The sequence below is a fragment of the Myodes glareolus genome, chromosome 12 (genome assembly GCF_982192425.1).
Source record: "Myodes glareolus chromosome 12, mMyoGla1.1, whole genome shotgun sequence".
In the NCBI taxonomy this organism is placed as follows: Eukaryota; Metazoa; Chordata; class Mammalia; order Rodentia; family Cricetidae; genus Myodes; species Myodes glareolus.
This window is the reverse complement of record NC_142037.1, coordinates 4,398,201-4,420,023: the sequence shown is the minus strand read 5'-3', so window position 1 is coordinate 4,420,023 and position 21,823 is coordinate 4,398,201. Positions and strand designations below refer to the sequence as shown.

General features: G+C 42.0%; 1 protein-coding gene across 1 annotated transcript in view; it reads left to right on the top strand.

Moving 5' to 3' along the window:
- Positions 1-19,195, top strand: part of LOC125395210 (large ribosomal subunit protein mL51-like) — a 39,276-nt gene extending 20,081 nt beyond the window's left edge. The window contains exon 4 of the mRNA XM_087912341.1: positions 19,076-19,195. Coding sequence (XP_087768467.1) covers positions 19,076-19,195 — 120 coding nt within the window. The remainder of the gene's footprint in view (positions 1-19,075) is intronic.
- Positions 19,196-21,823: the final 2,628 nt, after the last annotated feature.

Below are 21,823 nucleotides of genomic sequence, written 5' to 3'. Positions count from 1 at the left end.
GTTAAAGGGATGTGCTCCCATGGGGGCATGTGTTTCTTAGAGTGTTGTGCTGATACCCAGGCCCAGAGTGACATGTGGGCAGGGACTGGGGGCCTTGTCTGGTGTAAATGGTGGCCGCTCTTTTATTCCTGGTTGTCCAGACCTGAACAATCACACAGAAACTGTATTGATTGCAACATTGTTCACCCAATAACTTAGGCAGATTTCTATAGCCCTTTTCTATTAATCTGGGTATCACCATGAGTCTGTGGCTTACCTAGGTTCTGGTGTCTTTCCCTTTCAGCAGCTACATGGTTTCTCCTTGACTCCACCTACTCTCTCTATATCTCTGTTTGCATTTCCCACTTAGCTTTATTCTGCCCTGCCATAGGCCAAGGCAGATTCTTTAATTTTTTTTGAGTATAATAAAAATTTATTTAGGAGTAGACTCGCAAAACAAAGACCTTTGCACAAACTAAGAAAACAGGAACTGAATCCAGCAGCCAGAAAAGAGGGAGGGCACACACTTTACTTTGCCATTTATAGTATAAGAGGTCATGCCCAAGTGGGCTGGTAACTTAAAGGCTACTGGCTGAAGGAGTTCCTACAGCACCCTGCTCTTCCATTATTTTCACTCTCAATATTATCTAAATAACCTCAGAATACTCCCATACCACTGACCGCCTTCATGGATACAACCAGAACCTGAGAAATTTAAAGTTCCTTTGAACCCCATATTCTTTTTTTCCCTTTTATTTATTTAAAAAACTTTCCACTTCCTCCCCTACTCCCAATACCCTCCCGCTGCCCCCACTCCCTCTCCTCCTCCCTCTTCAGTCCTAAGAGCAGTCAGGGTTTCCTGCCCTGTGGGAAGTCCAATTCCCCCCCCCCTCCAGGTCTAGGAAGGTGTAGGGCCCATTTATCCTTGCTCCTTGGGGTGAATATTGAGGACGGTTATTCACCAGTCAGCTAAGCATCCTGTTTGCTCCTGTGCTCCCTCTCTCCTAGTCTGGTGATTAGCTGAAGGGCATTGTTTTACCTTTGGTATGGTGATTTTCCACCTGCCCAGGAGGATATCCTTATACAGCAGCCAGATACCCACTGCCTGGGAGGATATCTTTATGCAGCAGCCAGGGCCCACCTGCTTGAGAGGTAATCCTTTTGCAGCAGCCAAGTATATAGGTTTTCCCCTAAATTGAATAAAGTGACATTCGGCTGATCTCCTTTCGAATGACCCAGGACTCTTGTGTGTTTCTTTCAATCTCCAGGCCTTTGCCCCGAATCGCATAAGGTACAGAGGCGTGCGAACTGTACCGAGAGGGTAACACAGAATTGGGTGTTACAGGAAGGTGAGCATCCAAACAGACTAGGATCCCCAAAAGTCAGTACATGCAGAAGAAACAAGTTCCAGTGCCATTATCAATGGCTTCTCAGTCAGCCCCCATGTCAGCCACATTCAGAGAATCCGGTTTGATCACACGCTCGTTCAGTCCCAGTCCAGCTGGCCTTGGTGAGCTCTCATTAGATCAGTCCCCTTGTATCAGTGGGTGAACGCATTCCTCGCGGTCCTGACTTCCTTGTTCATGTTCTCCCTCCTTCTTCTCCTCATTTGGACCTTGGGGGCTCAGTCCAGTGCTCCAATGTGGGTCTCTGTCTCTATCTCCATCCATCGTCAGATGAAGGTTCTATGGTGATATGCAAAATATTCATCAGTATGGTTATGGGACAAAGCCAGTTCAGGCACCCTCTTCTCTGCTGTCCAGGGAACAATCTGGGGACCTCTCCTTGGTCCTGGGAACCCCTCTAGAATCAAGTCTCTTGAAAACCCTAAAATGGCTCCCTTAGTTGAGATATTTGCTTTCCTGCTCCCATATCCATCATTCCTCTCTCCCCCATCCCATTTCCCCAAGCTATCCCGAATCCTCCCCTTTTCCCTTCTCTCTACCCACCTCCCCTTACATTCACACCCCCACCACACCCCCCACCCCCATGCACCTAAGATTGCCTGGCAATCTAGTCTCCTGCCAATATCCAGGAGGATAACTATATGATTTTCTTCAGGCTCACCTTTTTATTTAGCTTCTCTAGGATCACAAATTATAGGCTCAAAGACCTTTAATTATGGCTAGAATCCACTTATGAGTGAGTACATACCATGTTCCTCTTTTTTGGGTCTGGGTTACCTCACTCAGTAAAGCATTTTCTATTTCCACCCATTTGCATGCAAAATTCAAGATGTCATTGTTTTTTACCGCTGAGTAAAACTCTAATGTGTATATGTTCCACACCTTCTTTAACCATTCTTCTATTGAGGGGCACCTAGGTTGTTTCCAGGTTCTGGCTATTACAAATAGTGCTGCTATGAACACAGTTGAACAAATGCCTTTGGAGTATGATAGGGCATCTCTTGGGTATATTCCCAAGAGTGGAATTGCTGGGTCCTGAGGGAGGTTGACTCCCAGTTTCCTGAGAAACCGCCACACTGATTTCCAAAGTGGTTGCACAAGTTTGCATTCCCACCAACAATGGATGAGTGTTCCCCTCATTCCACATCCTCTCCCGCATAAGCTATCATTGATGTTTTTGAGTTTAGCTATTCTGACAGGTGTAAGATGGTATCTCAAAGTTGTTTTGATTTGCATTTTCCTGATTGCCAGGGAGGTTGATCATGACCTTAAGTGTCTTTTGGCCATTTGAATTTCTTCTGTTGTGAATTCTCTGTTCAGTTAAGTACCCCATTTTTAATGGGTTAATTAGAGTTTTAGTGTCTGGTTTTTTGAGTTCTTTGTATATTCTGGAGATCAGACCTTTGTCTGATGAGGGGTTGGTGAAGATCTTCTCCCAGTCAGAAGGTAGCCTTTTCGTCTTACTGACAGTGTCCTTTGCTTTACAGAAGCTTCTCAGTTTCAGCAGGTCCCATTTATTCACTGATTCTCTTATTGTCTGTGCTAGGAAGTGGTCTCCTGTGCCCATGTCTTGTAGACTACTTCCCACTTTCTATTCTATCAGGTTCAATGTGGTCAGATTAATGTTGAGGTCTTTAATCCATTTGGACTTGAGTTTTGTGCATGGTGATAGATATGGATCTACTTTCATTCTTCTACAGGTTGAGATCCAGTTATACCAGCACTATTTGTTAAAGATGCTTTCCTTCTTCCATTGTATACCTTTAACTCCCTTGTCAGAAATCAGGTGTTCATAGGTTTGTGGGTAAATATCCAGGTCTTCTATTCGATTCCATAGGTCGACTTCTCTGTTCTTATGCCAGTACCAAGTTGTTCAATACTGTGGCTCTGTAATAGAGTTTGAAGTCAGGGATGGTATTGCCTCCAGAAGTTCCTTGATTGTATAAGATTGTTTTGGCTATCCTGGGTTTTTGTTTTTCCATATAAAGTTGATTATTGTTCTCTCAGGGTCTGTGAAGAATTTTGATGGGATTTTGATGGAGATTGCATTGAATCTATGGATTGCTTTTGGTAGAATTGCCATTTTTACTATGTTGATCCTCCCAATCCAATAACAATGGAGATTCTTCCATTTTCTGGTATCCTCCTCAATTTCTTTCTTCATAGACTTAAAGTTCTTGTCAAATAGGTCTTTCACTTCCATGGTTAGAGTTACCCCAAGATATTTTATACTATTTTTGGTTATCATGAGAGGCCAAGTTTCTCTGATTTCCCTCTCTGTTCCTTCATCCTTTGTGTATAGGAGGGCAACTGATTTTTTGAAGTTGAACTTGTATCCTGCCACATTATTAAAGGTGTTTATCAGCTGTAGGAGTTCTTTGGTAGTGTTTTTGGGATCACTTATGTACACTATCATATCATCTGCAAATAATGAGAGTTTAACATCTTCCTTTCCAATTCGAATCCCCTTGATCCCCTTATGCTGTCTTATTGCTATTGCTAGAACTTCAAGCACTATATTGAAGAGGTATGGAGAGAGTGAACAGCCTTGTCGTGTTCCTGATTTTAGTGGAATGGCTTTGAGTTTCTCTCCATTCATTTTGATGCTAGCTGTCGTCTTGCTATAAATAGCTTTTATTATATTTAGGTATGATCCTTGTATCCCCAATCTCTCCAACACCTTTATCATAAAGGGGTGTTGAATTTTGTCAAATGCTTTTTCCACATCCAATGAAATGATCATATGGTTTTTTTCTTTCAGTTTATTTATATGATGGATTACATTGATAGATTTGCATATGTTGAACCAGCCCTGCATCTCTGGGATGAAGCCTACATGATCATAATGGATAATTTTTCTTATGTGTTCTTGGATTTGGTTTGCCAGTATTTTGTTGAGAATTTTTGCGTCAATGTTCATGAGTGAGATTGGCCTGTAATTCTCTTTCTTGTTCTAGTCTTTGTGAGGTTTTGGTATCAGGGTAACTGTAGCTTCATAAAGAATTTGGCAATGACTCTTCTGTTTCTATATTGTGAAGTACATTAAGGAGTATAGGTATTAGCTCTTCTTGGAAGTTCTGGTAGAATTCTGCATTGAAACCATCTGGTTCTGGGCTTTTTTTAGTAGGGAGTTTTTTGATATCAGCTTCTAATTCTTTGCTACTAAAAGTTCTATTTAGATTGTTCACATGGTCTTGATTTAACTTTGGTAAATGGTACTTATCTAAAAACAAGTCCATTTTTTGTACATTTTCCAACTTTGTGGCAAATAAGCTTTTGTAGTAAGATCTAATGATTCTCTGAATTTCCTCAGTGTCTGTTGTTATGCCCCCTTTTTATTTCTGATATTGTTAATTTGTGTATTCTCTCTCTGCCGTTTGATTAGTTTGGCTAGGGGTTTGTCAATCTTGTTGATTTTCTCCAAGAACCAGCTTTTTGTTTCATTGATTCTTTGGATTGTTTTCTGTGTTTCTATTTTGTTGATTTTAGCCCTCAGTTTGATTATTTCCAGTCTTTTTCTCCTCCTGGGTGAATCTGCTTCTTTTTTTTTTCAGAGCTTTCAGGTGTGCTTTCTCCAATTTGTGCTTTCTCCGTTTTCTTTATGTGGGCACTTAGTGCTATGAACTTTCCTCTTAGCACTGCTTTCATAGTGTCCCATAGGTTTGTGTACATTGTGTCTTTATTTTCTTTGAATTCAAAGGAGACATTAATTTTTTTCTTTATTTCTTCCTTGATGCAGTGGTGATTCAGTAGTTGACTGTTTAGCTTCCCTGAGTTTATAGGCTTGTTGGGGTTAGAATTGTTGTTGAATTCTTACTTTATTCCATGGTGATCCGACAAGACACAGGTGGTTACTATTTTTTTTTTTTAATCTGTGGAAGTTTGTTTTGTTACGAGTATCTGGTCAATTTTCGAGAAGGTTCCATGAGCTGCAGAGAAGAAGGTATATTCTTTCCTATTTGGGTGGAATGTTCTATAGAGGTCTGTTAAGTCCATTTGATTCATTATCTCCAATAATTCTCTTATTTCTGTGTTGGGTTTCTGCCTGATTGACCTGTCCATTGGTGAGAGAGGTGTGTTGAAGTCTCCTATTATTAGTGTGTGAGGTTTGATGACTGCCTTGAGTTCTCGAAGGTTTTCTTTTACATAAGTGAGTGCTTTTATATTAGGGGCATAGATATTCAGGATTGAGAATTCCTCTTGATGCATTGTTCCTGTTATGAGTATAAAATGTCCCTCTCCATCTCTTCTGATTGATTTTAGTTTGAATTCAATTATGTTGGAAATTGGAATGGCCATACCCGCTTGTTTCTTAGGTCCATTTGCTTGAAAAACTTTTTCCCAACCCTTTACTCTGAGTAGATGTCTGTCTTTGTGGTTGAGGTGTGTTTCTTGTAAACAGCAGAATATTGGATCCTGTTTTTGTATCCAATCTTTTAGTCTGTGCCTTTCTATAGGTGAGTTGAGTCCATTAATATTAAGTGATATTAATGACCAGTAGTTGTTGACTTCGGTTATTTTTTTAAATTTTTTTTTTGTGTAGTAAAGTTTGTGTGTTTCCCTTCTTTGAATTGTGCTTGTGAAGGGTTGCTAGATATCTGAGTTATTGTAGCCAGTGTTGGCAATGTTAGATTCCTTGGGTTATGACTTTCCTTCTATTACTTTTTGTAAGGGTGGATTTGTGGCTACATATTGTTTAAATTTGTTTTTATCCTGGAATATTTTGTTTTCTCCATTGATAGTGAATGGTAGCTTGGCTGCGTATAGTAGTCTGGGCTTGCATCCATGGTCTCTTAGTTTCTGTAGTACCTCTATCCAGGACCTTCTGGCTTTCATGGTTTCCATAGAGAAGTCAGGTGTAAATCTGATAGGTTTACCTTTATAAGTTACTTGACCTTTTTCCTTTGCAGCTCTTAATATTCTTTCTTTAATCTGTATGTTTTATGTTTTGATTATTATATGGTGAGGGGATTTTTTTTTAATCCAGTCTATTCGGTGTTCTGTATGCTTCTTGAACCTTCATAGGAATATCGTTCTTTAGGTTGGGAAATTTTCTTCTATAATTTTGTTGAATATATTTTCTGGCCTTTTGAGCTAGACTTCTTTTCCTTCTTCTATCCCTATTATTCTTATATTTGGTCTTTTTATTGCGTCCGAGATTTCTTGAATGATTTGTGATGAGAATTTGTTGGATTTGCTGTTTTCTTTGATCAGAGCATTTATTTTCTCTATGGCGTCTTCAGAATCTGAGATTCGTTCTTCTATCTCTTGTATTCTATTGGTTATGCTTGATTTTGTGGTCTCTGTTCGTTTACCTAGATTTTCCACATCCAGCTGGCCCTCGGTTTGTGTTTTCTTCATTGCCTCCATTTCAGTTTTCAATTCTTGAACTGTTTCCATTACCTGTTTGATTGTGTTGTTTTGGTTTCCCTTAGTATCATTTACGGATTTACTCATTTCTTCAAACTTTTTGTTATACTTCTCATCCATTTCTTTACTCATTCCTTCTAACTTTTTGTTATACTTCTCATCCATTTCTTTAAGGGAGTTATTCATGTCCTGTTTAAGGGACTCTATTGTTTTCACAATGGCACTTTTTCCCACTTCTTCTGGATTAGGGTGTTCAAGTCCTTCTGTTGTAGGGTTGCTGGGATCTAGTATTTTGATGTTGTTTTTCAGATTGTTGGAGTAATTCTTGCCTTAGTGCATGCCCATCTATTCTTTCAAATGCTCTCTAATGGATATTCTGGTTACTGGGTCAGGTTCCCTTGTTGGTGAGGGACCTCACTGACAACAGGCCTACCTTTCTTCAGGCAGGCTATTGAAAAATAGGAATTCCCTTCTTCCGGGTTGTACTTTCCACTCAGTCCCAGCACCCATGCAGGCTGAGCTGGGATATTTTATGGCCCCTAGGAAGGGGAGGAAGGGGGGAATAAGGGCAGGGGTTCCTGGGTGAAAGCTGGGATGTGATAAAAGGTGAGAGGGCTTAGCAGGGTGGAGCCGCCCCTGCAGAGTGACCTGGGAGGCAAGGGGGTTGGGGAATGTCTGAGCTCCTCCTTGCCAGGCTTCTGCCTCGGGTCAGGAGCAAACTCACTCCTCTGATGGATGTTCGCTAGAGGATCAGTGCCCTTTTCTGGCCAGGAATCTCGCTGAGCTGACAAAAGGCCTACCTTTCTGCAGGCAGGCTATTAAAACACAGGAACTCCCTCCTGGCTGGTTGCACTCATCACCCAGTCCCAGGGCCCAAGCAGGCTGAGCTGGGGGATTTTATGGCCCCTAGGAAGGGGAGGGAGGGAGGAATAAGGGAAGGGATTCCTGGGTGAAAACTGGGATGGGATAGGAGGTGAGAGGGCCTAGCAGGGTGGAGCAGCCCCTGCAGAGTGACCTGGGAGTCAAGGGGGTCGGGGAATGTCTGAGCTCCTCCTTGCCAGGCTTCTGCCGTGGGTCAGGAGCAAACTCACCCCTCTGATGGATCTTTTGCTGCTGAACCCCATTTTCTTATCATGTACTTTCTGATAAGAAAAAAAGACAGAGATACAAAAAAATACAGAAACACAGAATACAGTTAGAAGGGCAACTCAGTGAATACTGAATTTGCCCACATTTGTTTCTCATATGCTTACATACCCTAATCCAAAAGCAGGGGAAGAAGGCAAAAGACTGCTTTACCATGATACAAAGAACAAATAGAGCAATTACCTCTTCAAAACCTGAAAAATCAAGTAACTATATCGTGAGATATGTATTCTGTTTCGTCAGGACATTCAGTGACCACACTTTAGACCAAGAATCCTGCAGACAGCTACACCCTGAGTCAAACTTCCTGTCATAACCTTGAAGGAGTAAGAATATGCCTGAACTCTCTGAACTCTGACTAAGTTAGAACAAATTCATTCTTTATTAACCAATGGTAATAAAACATATTCACAACATACAGAGGGGAATCTCATATCCGTCTGGGTCCATGTCTCTGCTTCAGTCAGTCTGCGTTGAGGTCTCATGCTCCTGTTGTCATCAAATCAGGGCAGATTTCTGGAATAGGACCACACCCTGGGGACATGGTGCTCTTGGGTCCATACCAATTTGATTGACCTGCACTGTCAGCCAGGGCCCTGGTGACATCCAGGCCTAGACTGCTGCCAAAAGCTATGTCTGGATCCAGTGTGCTGCCACAGCCTTGGCCATGTTGATATCAATGCCTCCTGTTACCACTGAAGCAGGAGAGGTTAACAAAGAGTTACCGGGAGCTGCCCCTCACCGACTGTGACCCTCGGGAGAGAGGGTCCTGCACCTGAACTGAGCAGCACAATAGAGTATTGTAGAGTGGTGGTACAGGTGAGCTGGCCCCGAGGGAGTGAGAGCAAAAGAATTGAGTCCACCCTACTTCATCCACCTTGTGTCGGCAAAGGTGAGGGAAAGATGTCTACCCGACCTGAGCATATGCACCTGTAGCTGGTGGGAGAGTTGGTCTCTGGGCCATGAGAACAGAACATCTCACCAATGGCAGAAATTGGGATTGTGGACCCAGCACATCATCTTGGCAAATCTTTAGAGCTGTTCCCTTGTGGACTGAGTGTAGGTAAGAGAGATGTGAGTGCCTGAGAGGAGGAGAACTGGCCTGTCTCAATTCTGCCTGCTGAATTGGGAGAACTAGCTGGGGCAGTGCTGGAGAGCGGGCCTGGGTGGTGAGATGAGGAAAAGTGGTGAGCTCTCCAAACTGCTACCACCTAAGCACAGACCCTATGAATTAATATCCTCTTCATCTAGGTACTGCTGGAGTGTGTGAAGGGCCCAGATGTACAGATCCAAAGCTGAGGATCTCCATGACACAATGCATCAATAGGATATTCAAGAAGGGCATAAGTGAACATCCATTATCTATAGTGTAGAGAAACCAGGGGCATAGAAGTCTTATCAGAACACATATATGGACTAAATGGTAAACTGTGTGATTATCGGGCAACATAACAGCTTCCTTGACAAGAATTTTGTTTGTTTGCTTTTAATTTTGTGTAATGGATATTCTACTGTAAACAATCTAAAGATTCAATAATATCAATATTAAAGTCCCAGTACTTTATATAATTTGGAGTGACATAAAAGCATTAAAAACATATGAAATTACAAAATACTCAGAATAGTCAAAGCTTTTCCTAAATAGAAATAGTAAGGTAGGAGATACCACAATTTCTGATATCTATTTGTAGGACATCATCATGGGAGCAAAACAACATTTTACATTGATGAAGGAGACACATAGACCAATGGAATTACTCTTGAGGACGCATAAAGCAATATAACTACAGCAATGCAATGGTGAAAGACACCTTCCGTAAATGGTGCTGGGAAAAATAAGTAGTAGAACAAGTTATATCTTTGCTACCCTAAAGGATATTAATTAAAAATTGATCAAGTATCTCAATGCAAGGCCTTAAACACTAATACTGTTGGAGTAGGAAGGGAAACCAGTTTACCAGGAATTTGATTGTGATTGCATCATATCTATACACTGCTTTTGGTAGAGTAGCCATTTTTACAACATTAATTCATGTGACCCATCAATAAAATGTCAAGACTTTTTTACATATATAGAAAGAAAAACAACTCACTTAAATGATCTCTTTTATAAGTTGTCTTCCATGGTGTCTCTTCACAGCAATAGAAAAATAACTGAGGCCAGAAGTTAGGTTGAGCCATTTGTAACAAGGACCAAAGAAAGGAAGAAACTAAATATGTTGTGGACTGAGAGTGAAACAGATGTTTAAAGACTGGAGTCTATATTTGTCATGTGGACATGAATTTGAGGAGTAATAACAGAAGATTGCTGGGGAACATCAATCACTAAATTTTGTAAGATATCTTGGTAGTGATAAATCCTGTCAGAATTTTCCTGGAGATGTTTTCTGTGAGAGGTCCTCCACTTAGGGAGAGAACAGCATTGGTGTTCTGTTCAAATCCCGAGTTGTCTCTGGCAATGACTTCCATCCTATCCTGTCAGAGTATCCACAAATTCCAAGTTTTCTGGGACTTTGATCTGAAATTTGTTGCTGTATTTTAGGAGATTGAGTAAACCCCACTTAGGGAAGGCACGCAGCTCTCCCTCACAGGGCCACTCCCGTCAGCCCTCCTGCACCCTTGGTTTGTGTGCAGCTTCCCCTGCAGTCTCCCTCCCTGTGTCACTCAGAGCACAGAAGTACAGGGCAGAGTCCCACAGCTGCACTGAGGAGCTCTGCCTGGGGAAGGAGCTGTTGCTCTTCTGGAGAGTGGCATGGAACCCTTGGTGCTCCATCCTCTTGTTGTCTGTGGACCTCCTCAGCGGTAGCCACGAAGCTTGAATATATTGCACGTACCAGTAAAAGAAAGGGGCTGAATCAGTAGTCTGATAGTTCAGCTTTACAGACAACCCCTCTGTGACAGTAACCAGGCCTTCTGTCTGGGTCACTGAGTCCCCCTTGTTCATCCCTGAAAAGAAAGAAAGAAAGGAAGGAAGAAAGAAAGATCACTTTTCTATGAGGAAGAAGGTAAAGACGTCCACAGTTGTAAGACAATGACGTCAGCACCACCTAGGGTAAATGTAACTTACTGAGCATTAACAGGAGCACCAGGACTGAGCAGGTGTCAGGAAGCATGTCCATAGAAGTCAATGACACTTGCTCCTTGAGTTCACCAAACTCGCGGGACAAGCCTCCCGAGGACCTTATTGAAGCTTCTCACTCTCAAAGGAGAACCTCCTTCTGCACAGTGACAGTCTGTCATGTGAAACTACCACCTGGATAAGAAGCTAACCACATCTGAAGAGGCAGTGCCCTCTGCTGATTTCCCTTCAAACTGCACACAGATGTCTGTGCAGCACATGTGAATAAACTTGAAATCTCATCAGAAGATGGCAAGTCTCATGTCCACAGTCAATGACTGCGATCGCCAGTGATACTGAACCATATGTGTTCTATGATATTTATTGTGATGAATATACATAAAATTTATCTATCAATATACATACACATACATACATAAACATTCACATAGCTTCTAAAATTTTTCTTTTTCTCTTTTATTAGTTCTTAGGAAATGTTATGAAAAGACTGATTATATTCACCTGCTCCCTATGCTCCTACCAGATCCATCTACTCTTCTCTACCAACCCAGTAACCCCAACACACACACTTTTAAAAGAAAATAACTCAGTTTTTGCTTTACAAGCTGTACAGCACATATTCTCTTGGATGTGTGACCTTCAGTGGAGCGTAGTCAATGCAATCAAGGCCTTGCCAATATAGAAACCTGAACCATTCTCCCAGCAGCTACCAACTGCCCATTGCTCCTTAACTAAGGGTGGAAATGCTCACCCTCCTTCTCCTTGCTGGAACTCTTGTCTGCCTTGATCCTTGTAAGTCTTATCTGTGCTTTCAAGCTCTGTGAGTTCATGTGTGCAGCTGCCCTGGTGTGTCCAGAAAGCACTGTCTACTTGTAGTCATCCCCATCTATGTCTCTGACATTCTTTCCAAGTCTCCTTCCTTGGTGGCCTCTGTCCTTGGGAGGAAAGTGTGTAATGTAGATGTCCCATCTGTGGGTGAGTGTGCTACAATTTGTTTTTCTCTGCAACACAGTGTGTTCTGGTTCTCTGTGACAATCACCATGTGCTGAAACCACAGAAAGGGGATGACAAAATTGTATTTCAATTTCTAAAAACAGAATAAATTATCCTAAATTGTATTGAGTGGGTTGAAGCTAACTTTATTATTTTGTGTTTTTAATGTCTACACTGTAGTTGGCACTGACCAACCAACAACTGGCATATGCTGTACTTGAAGGCCTGTGATACAGGATGTTGATGGGGCTCCAGGCCCTGTGAAAGGTTTGAGGAGAGGCTGCAGGTGCCTGGGTAGCAGTGTGCCCTTGCAACATAGAAGTAGATGGAAAAATCTCCAGGCTGGGTGTTTGTGGTGTGCATGGAAAAGTGTTTGGGTTTCTTATCCAATAAAATTATCAGACTTTCATCCTGCTTTCTTTCCATATTTGAATCACTGTCTAATGAGCTTAGGATGCTTTCCATGTCCTTGTTTATACCAAGGAAAGTAGGATGATGCAGTATCGACATATGTGCAGTTGATGGCAGTGCTGGCTCCCTCCTGGACTCTCGGGGTAGAAGGATGCTGTTCCACCTGCTGGCCATGGCTCATCCCTATGTAGAAAGATGGAAAAAATGATTGTCAGGTCATCACTATTCAGGATTCTTTTTCTATGATATAAATGACAAAAATAGAAGTCCTCCTGGTTGTCTCAGAAATACCCACTGTGTGTTCTATGACCTAAAATCTTAACTCATCATCCAGCTGCAGCCACAGAAACATGAATAAAGTAGGAACATGTGTTTTCATTGTGCTTTCCAATTAAACTAAGATCCAGGATAGAATTGTGCCTAGCAGGATAACTACAGCTACATGGGTGTTGTTCTTTCTCAGTAACAATTCTACATCTTGAGTCATCCACTCAACCGTTGGGACAAAAGTCTATGCTTCTGCCCTAAGCCTGCACAACCAGCATACAAGGAAGTGAGTTCTCTCCATACCCACCAGGAGCTGAGGTCTCCTACCACCTTCTGGTTGCATCTTTAACCAGTGAGGTCTCTGCTCAATGGTTCTCTGACCTGTGAGGGAAGCAGACACATAAAACAGCAAATTGTCATATCAAGTGGGTCATGTTAGTGAGATATCAAAAGGGTATTTGTACACACCAGTGAGTCTGTTTCTTCTATATAAATCTACCATAGATTATATACAATCTTTTATATATAAATTTATATACATGACGTTTTCATATATATATGTATATATATATGATGTGGTCATGTGTGTATTTGTGTGTATAGCATTCCTTATATCTAGAACTGTGTTTACTGATGTATTCCCTTATCATAGAATTTCCAGGTAATGACCACCTTGCCACTCCTCCTTTTCCTGGTGACAGATACTTAAGCCAATATTTGTTCTTGAGAGCTATGGTAACCAAGAACAGGCATTTTTGGGTCTCTTTGGGCTTTCAGTTGCAAAATGACAATATTCTTTCCATGGCAGTGAGATCTTGCGGACAATGCTGATATGATGCTTTTATGCATTCATCGTATCTTCCAGAGATTTGGCCTGGAATCACAAGCGCACACAGCTACTCATAGGAAAGTTCTCAGAAGTCATTTGATCTTCAGGATGGCATCATCCATTTTGCCCACTCCCACAGTATCTAGACTGAATTACTGATAGAAGAGAAGTGGTGGAATCCCTGGAGAATATGCCAAACCTTGCAACAAGCCCATTTTTCCTCTTTCCTGAGGACTCTCCCACCCTCTTACCCCTATTTCTAGATAATTGCCTTTCCTTTATCTCAAATGTGAACACATACAAACACTGTCTATCTGGGAATACAGTGTGCTCACAGACCTGGAAAGCAGACAGATCAGATTAATCATCCTTTTTGTCCTCCATTTCAGTTCTTCTGGTACCATCCCTTCTCCTGTAGCAAACTATCTGCCCGTCCTATCACTCTTCCTCCATTCACTGAGGACTCAGCAGAACATTGCTGAGTTTCCTTTCCTCCCTCACTCCTATTCTTTTGTGTAGAAAGCCTTTAGAAATACTCCAGATGGAAATGTGGTTGTCACTCATTCCTGGGAAGCAGGTAGTCCACCCTTACTCTCCATCCTGTCCTACATTTCAGTTTCCCCATTTTCTCCCCAACCCTGTAGCACTGACTTGTCCTTCCTCTTGGCCTCCATTACCTAGGGACTCTGACAAACCTTGCAGAGGACCCAGCTTCTCTCCTTCATCTGGATCCTCTCAGCATCCCCTGCAGTTAATTCCCTTTCCTTAGTGTCACTTTCCAATAAATAAAAGAACTACGCCAGTGACCACACTGACAGGGACTCAAGTAGGTTGTTCTCACCTCCTTCCTGTCCCCCACTACAATCTCTCTGTTCTCATGCTCAGCCTGGTAACAATCTGCTTGCATGTCCCCTTTCTCAATTGTATTCACTGGACACTGGACCGAGGGTCCCTAGCACTTCCTTCCCATCTCTTCATATAAGTCTTACAACCTACATGCAGAATCCCATCTTCCCACCACACCCCAACACTCTGTGGATCCACCTCTAGGTGTGGAGAGGATCCACTTAGCTTGTTACTGAAGCCTCTCTCAGCCTTTTCTCCTAGCCCACACCTGTTTCTTTCTGCCACACATTGGCCATAGAAGCACTCCCTACCATACCATAATAACAATACTTCGCTAAGATCCAGAGAGTTCATATCCAGGGAAGAAAACACTGACGGAACAAAGACAATACACACAGAAACACAGTTATCCTGACCAGAGACACCAGCACAGAAATATAATCATGAATAGCCAAGACAATATGTCTCCACCAGAACCCAGGAACTATGCTACAACAGAACCTGAAAATGCAATACAACTGAACCACAAGACAATAGTATCAGAAATAGATAATATGAACTTGATGAAGGTTCCTAAAGAAGATATGAAAAAACCCCTTAATGAAGTATTTGAAAAGATAACAAACAGTGGAATAATATGAAGAAAAACTTCAAGGCTTGCAAGTAGAAAGAGAATTATTAAGGAAAACACAAACTGAAATAAAACTGGAAATGTATAACTTAGGAAGTCAAGTCAAAATCTCAAAGATAAGCTTCACCAAGAAAGCACAAAACATAGCAGAGGGAATCTCAGGTGTTACAGCAAAGTAAATGAAAAGGACACTTTGGGGGGGTGTCCTTTATGGCAACATAAATAAATTATGGATGCTGATTCCATCATAAAGTGTGCATCTATGAGCAAGCCATGCTATCCATATCCAGGGCACCAACAATCTCTGTAGCTCTGACTGGCTGGGGACTCACTATGTGGCCCATGCTCCTCACAGACAGAGCTGGATCTCTGCTAGTTCCAGACAGCATGGACAAAAACTAAACTGTGAAATGCCAGATAATGCCACAAATCACATGGAACTAGCAGATGCCTAGAAATTATTTCACCCAAACACTAAAGAACATATCTTCTGCTCAGAGTATCATGGCACATTCTTCAAAACTGATAGCATACTAGGACATAGGAAAAGTCTCAACAAATATTAAAAAATTGAGGTAAAATCCTGCATTTTATTTGATCACCATGGCTTTAACTGGCTATCAACAACAGCACGAACTATACAAAGTCATGAAAACTGAAAAACTCAGTACAGAATGAAAAATGGGTCAAAACCAAAATCAACTTAACACTAAAATATTTTTTTGAATTGAGTGAAAAAGAAAACACACCCTATCCAAACCTATGGAACACAATGAAGGGAGTTTGAAGGGCAAGTTCACAGCACTGAGTGCCTGCCTGAAAAAAAAAGAGAGTTCTCATATTTGTAATTTAGCAGCACATCTGAACTCTTTAGAAAAAGGTTAATTAATACTCCAAAAGAATAGATGGAAAGAAGTAAACTGAGGGCTTAAATCACTGAACTAGAAACAACAAAAATAATAACAAAAAATCAACAATAAGCAGAGTTGATTCTTGAAACCTCAAGAAAATCAATAAGATTGAAGAATTACAAAGCCTTTTCAAAATCATCTAAGACAAAGACAGAAAATGTGCGATAACTCTCTAACTAAGAAAGTGAAAGACTTGTATAATAAAAACTGGCAATTAAGGGCAAAATTAAGTAGGAAATCAGAAGATTCAGTAATCTCCCATGCACATTGATCAGTAGGATTAATGTTGTAAAATGGCCGTTCTACCAATAGCAATTATTAATAAAAAGAATAAATCAACAATGTATATTCTGAATTTTTTGTGGTTTCATACAAAGTTGGAGATTTTTATTTCAATTTCTGTGAAGAATTGTATTAGAATTTTGATGGTGATTGTGTTGAATGCATAGTATACACTGGAGAAAAGACAGCATCTTCAACAAATTGTGCTAGTACAACTGGATGGCTGCATGGATCAAGTACATGAATACAAGATCTGATTCCTAAATCTGACAGAAGAGAAAGTGGAGAAATAGTCTTGAACTCTTTGACACAGAGGAAGACTTTCTGAACAGAACACTGATAGCAGAGGCATTAAGACCAATGATTAATAAATGGGGCCTCATGAAGCTGAGAAACTTCTATATGGTAAAGGGCTTTATCATTTGGGCAAAGCAGCAGCCTATAGAGTGGGGGGATCTATTCTACCCCAATTAGTCATCTGATGGATGATTAATATCTAAAATATATACATTAAAAGCTGAACATCAAGAAAACAAATAATTCAATTCAAACTTGGGATAGAGAATTAAACACAGAACCCTCAAGAAAATGAAACAGAAATGGCTGAGAAACCTTTAAAGACATGTTCAACATCTTTAGCCACCAGGGAAATGCAAATTAAAAGTACTTTGAGATTTCATCTTATACCAGCCAGAATGGTCAATATCAATAAAATAAAGCAAGGGCTGTCAATGATGTACAGAAAGGGTGACACTTATTTATTGCTGGTGGGAGTAAACCTTCTCTAGACACTATGGTTCCCAAGGAAGCTAGAAACCAATCTTCTTCAAGATCTAGCAAAGCCATTCTTGTGTATATATCCCAAATATGAAAATACTTGCTGAGTTATGTTCACTGCTGTTCTATTCATCATAGCTAGAAATTGGTATTAGCCTAAATGTCCACCAACTGATGAATGGATAATGAAAATGTGATACATTTAGACAATGGACAATTATTCAGCTATTAAAAATCATAAAATTCTCAGGTAAATGAATAGAGCTAGAAAACATCATCTCAACCGAGGTAACATAGATCCTAAAAGATACTGTATGCTTTCTCTCATATGTAGATGTTAGCTTTTAAGCTTTCTATATATGTGTTATTTTCCAAATTACCACAGAAGTTGGATACCCAGTAAGGGAGTGGGGGAAGGAGAGACTCCCCGAAGGAATAAATGATAGAATATGTTGTTGTGGAGAGACAAGGATACTAGGAGAATTAAAATGGTGCTGCAGTCAGCACAGCCTGGATAGCCAAGACTGGCTGGGGGTGCCGGGATTGAGACACAGAGGCTTCTTTTCAGGTGGAAGAACAGCAACCTTTATTTTGCCCAGCAACCTTTTATACCTCTACCCCTTCTGTGGAGACTCACCGGCCAGAAAGAACATAAGCATCCTTGTCAATTACAGACCACAAGGAAGTTCCGCTGTCAGTCATGGGGAGTGAGGGCAGCTGGATCACAGCAAAATGGGAGGAGATGAGTGAAAAGGGTAAAGGAGGGACTATGGGGAGGACAACTGATTCTAAAGGACGTTTGAGAAACCAATGTGGAAGCCTACTACTGTAGAAGATTCCTAAAACACACATATGTTTAAAAGGGATCTAAATGGAGTTACCAAATAACAGTGGAGACAACTAGACATTTTATGCCACCAAGTAAAACCTCCAGTGCCAGGAATGGGTGATACCTTACTGAACTTTTGGCCAAGGAGGCCCCATGGAAACCCCCAAATATATTAGGGTATTTTCAATGCCAGTGATTACTTTCCATAAACTGATAGTAAGGCTCTATTTCTGAAAATAACATTCACTTCCATTATTAAATATGGAATAGCTGAGTTAGTGCCTAATTAGAAATTTTGTCATTATTGATTAGCCCTCATGGTAGTAGAAGCTAATCTGCTTGATACCAAAATATCAAGGTAATCAGCAATATTACCAAACTACAAACCTGTGAGTTACAACAGTAAGACATTCTAGTTTAATAGAGGCACAAATGTTACGGGAGCAACCAGCCACTTTGTGATTCCATGAGATAAAGCTCAGACCTACACTGACAAGGTAGTTTAGAACCCCAAACTGATAGGTCATGGTCTTTGCGATGCCTACTACTATTATTCTGATAAAGGAACATAGCAATAAAACATCTCTTAATGGCAGCTGGCTATACCCATAGATCAGCGTCTTGCCCAATCCACATCAGAGAAGTTTCTTCTAGTAGATGGGAAACCCCCAAGTGCACAATGTGTAGAAAGTGACAGACATTGGAGCATTCTGTCCTAAATGGGATGTTTTGATTGAACCCCTCCCCACCAGGTTCAGGGAGGTATGAGGAGAGGAGGCAGAAAACCTGTAAGAGCCAGAGGTGATGCATGATTCCAAGGAAACAGTGAGTTCCAGGCACAAAAGGACTGATGTACATATGAACTCATGTAGACTGTGGCAGCAAACACAAGATTTGCATAGGTTCAATCCTGTAGTCCCAGCACTGAGAGGGGGAAGTGTTCATTTAATTCTTTGAAACTTTCCTATATGCATATAACATATTTTGGACATATTCACCCACGCCGTCCTTCTCAACTTTTTTTTTTAAATATATATTGTAATTCAGTGGGTTCAATTTGTGTTGCCAGTATAGGGACTGGAGTTGGGCCTCCACTGAGACATGGTTGACCAAAGGGGTTCCAATTCTTAAACTGACTCTCTTTCCCCAGAAGAGATCAACTGTCAACAGCTCCTCAGAAGCCCCGCCCCCAGAAGGGGCGTTCACGGGGGGGGGGGACACTTCTGTCTACTCAAGATCCACGGGCAGCGCATGCGCGGGTGGGCGAGGCTGTTGCAGGGGGTCAAGGAGGCCCCTGTTAAGCTTCTGAGCTCCACCAGTGCCAGAGTCCCCTCTTCTCCCCAGCCGCCGCCAAGGAGTTGCAGCCTATCGTCCTTCGCCACGGAGGTGCGGAGGTGCTCGGACTAGGCGCGGAGGTGCTCGGACTTGGCCGCGGGTGAGCCCTTGCAGCCGACCGGTGAGGGCTCAACTTAGTTGAGGGTAGTCTGGGCGTGAGGAGCGGTCCCGCGCAATGGCCTCTCAGCCTCGGTTGCCCTCGCCCATGCGCGAGATGCAGGACCCGGGTCAGGGGAAGAGCATCCATAGCCAGGGTTTGGCGCGGCCGCCGATCCCAGCCTCTGTGGATTCACGTTCTCCTGCTTCAGTGGCTCCTGCTGGTACTTTCCTCTGAAGGACAGGTTCTCCGTGTGGACATCACAGGAAAGAGCTCCCTGGTACAGTGGATCAGTCAGGTAAGCACTGCATGCCCTGGCAGTCTTAGGGCATTTTCCCACGCTTTCTCTGGGGAGGGGATGCATTCAGATCCTCATCTGGGACCCTAGTGCATACCCAGCTAGTCGCTGCTTTTGGTACATAGAACTCCCGGAATGCATGAAACAATGTAGAAAACCCCGTTTTCTTCTAGTTGAGAAACTGTTTACCCCCATTCCCACCCCATCTTGCCTCTGAAAGATTGGGTCACATTAAGTTTCTAGACCCTCTGTGAATTCAGAAATTCACAATGAAAATTGGATTTTAGTGTTTGGTCTTTGCTTTTCTACTCCATACTGAAGCTATTTTGAGAGTTCATTGAGAAAGTGATGTATCTTTTTTTGCTTACTACCGTCACTCCCTTATCATCCCCATTTATTTCCAGAAGTCGCTCATTCATGTTTTTAAACCATTCCATTTTCCGGGTCTGGAGAAGTCCTCCAGCTTTTGAAAGGGCATTGCCTGTAGAGGCATTCCCATGAGCTGAGATGACCTGAGATAAATCGGTGTCATTTTGTACACCTTCATTTCTTGGGGATTTACAGACTACATTAAGCACGTGCCTTCTTAAGTTTTGAGTGCATTCAATTCCCCTGCGTTTCGTTGACTGGAGTTATGCTGTGATGATGATTCTGTTTTAATTCCCGAAGTGGATCTAGCTTAAGTATCCTTATCATTCATATTGAAACATAATGGTCATGTCATTTCATGTTAATTTCAGTTGCATCTCTTTGGCATCTGTTAAAGTTTTCTTTGAAAAATACTGCAAATGATATTTTGATTTCTTTTCTTTTTTTTCTTTTTCCATTCAAAAATTTCCATTTCCTCCCCTCCTCCCATTCCCCTTCCGCTCTCCCACTCAACTCACGCTCCTCCCACCCCATCCAGTCTTAAGAGAGGGCAGGGAACCCTGCCCTGTGGGAAGTCCAAGGCCCCCTCCATCCAGGCCCAGGAAAGTGTGCATCCAAATAGACTAGGATCCCAAAAAGCCAGTACATGCAGTAGAAACAAGTCCCAGTGCCTTTATCAATGACTTCTCAGTCAGCCCCCATTGTCAGCCACATTCAGAGAGTCTGGTTTGATCACAAGCTCATTCAGACCTGGTCCAGCTGGATTTGGTGAGCTTCCATTAGAACAGGCACACTGCCTCAGTTGGTGGACCAACCCCTCGAGGTCCTGACTTCCTTGCTCGTCTTCTCCCTCCTTCTGCCTTTCAATTGGACCTTGGGAGCTCAGTCCGTTGCTATGATGAGGGTCTCTGACTCTACCTCAATCTCTCGCTGGAGGAAGATTCTATGGTGATATTTGGAGATAATCATCAGTGTGATAGTAGGGCAAGGCCAATTCAGGCAACCCTCTCCTCTGCTGTCCAAGGACCTAGCTGGGGACATCCCCATGAACACCTGGGATCCCCTCTAGAGCCAAGTCTCTTGCCAACCCTAAAATGGCTCCCTTAATGTAGGTATCTTCTTCCCTGCTCATATATCCGCCCTTCCTCCATCTCCACCCTCCCACTCCCCCAGGCTCTTGCCAGTCCTTCCCTTCTCCCTTCCCTCTCCCCCACTCCCCTTCCCCCAACCTCACCCCACCTCTAACCCCACCCCCATGCTCACAACTTTTGCCCTGCAATCTTGTTTGCTTCCAATTTCTAGGAGGATCTTTATGTGTTTTTCTTTGGATTCACCTTGTTATTTAGCTTCTCTGGGCTTGTGAACTATAGGCTTAATGACCTTGGTTTATGGCTAGAGTCCACAAATGAGTGAGTACATACCATATTGATCTTTTTGGGTCTGAGTTTTCACACTCAGGATAGTGTTTTCTATTTCCACCCATTTACATGCAAAATTCAAGATGTCATTGTTGTTTTACCGCTGAGTAGTACTCTAATACGTATATATTCCACACTTTCTTTATCCATTCTTCCATTGAGGGGCATCTAGGTTGTTTCCAGGTTCTGGCTATTACAAATAATGATGCTATGAACATAGTTAAATAAGTGCTTTTGTAGTATGATTGGGCATCTCTTGGGTATATTCCCAAGAGTGGTATTGCTGGATCCTGAGGTGAGTTGATTCCAAACTTCCTGAGAAACCACCACACTGATTTCCAAAGTGGCTGCACAAGTTTGCATTCCCACCAACAATGGATGAGTTCCCCCTAACTCCACATCCTCCCAGCAAAGGTTATCATTGGTGTTTTTGATTTTAGCCATTCTGACAGGTGTAAGATGGTATCTCAAAGTTGTTTTGATTTGCATTTTCTGATAGCTAAGGAAGTTGAACATGACCATAAGTGTCTCTTGGCCTTTTGAACTTCTT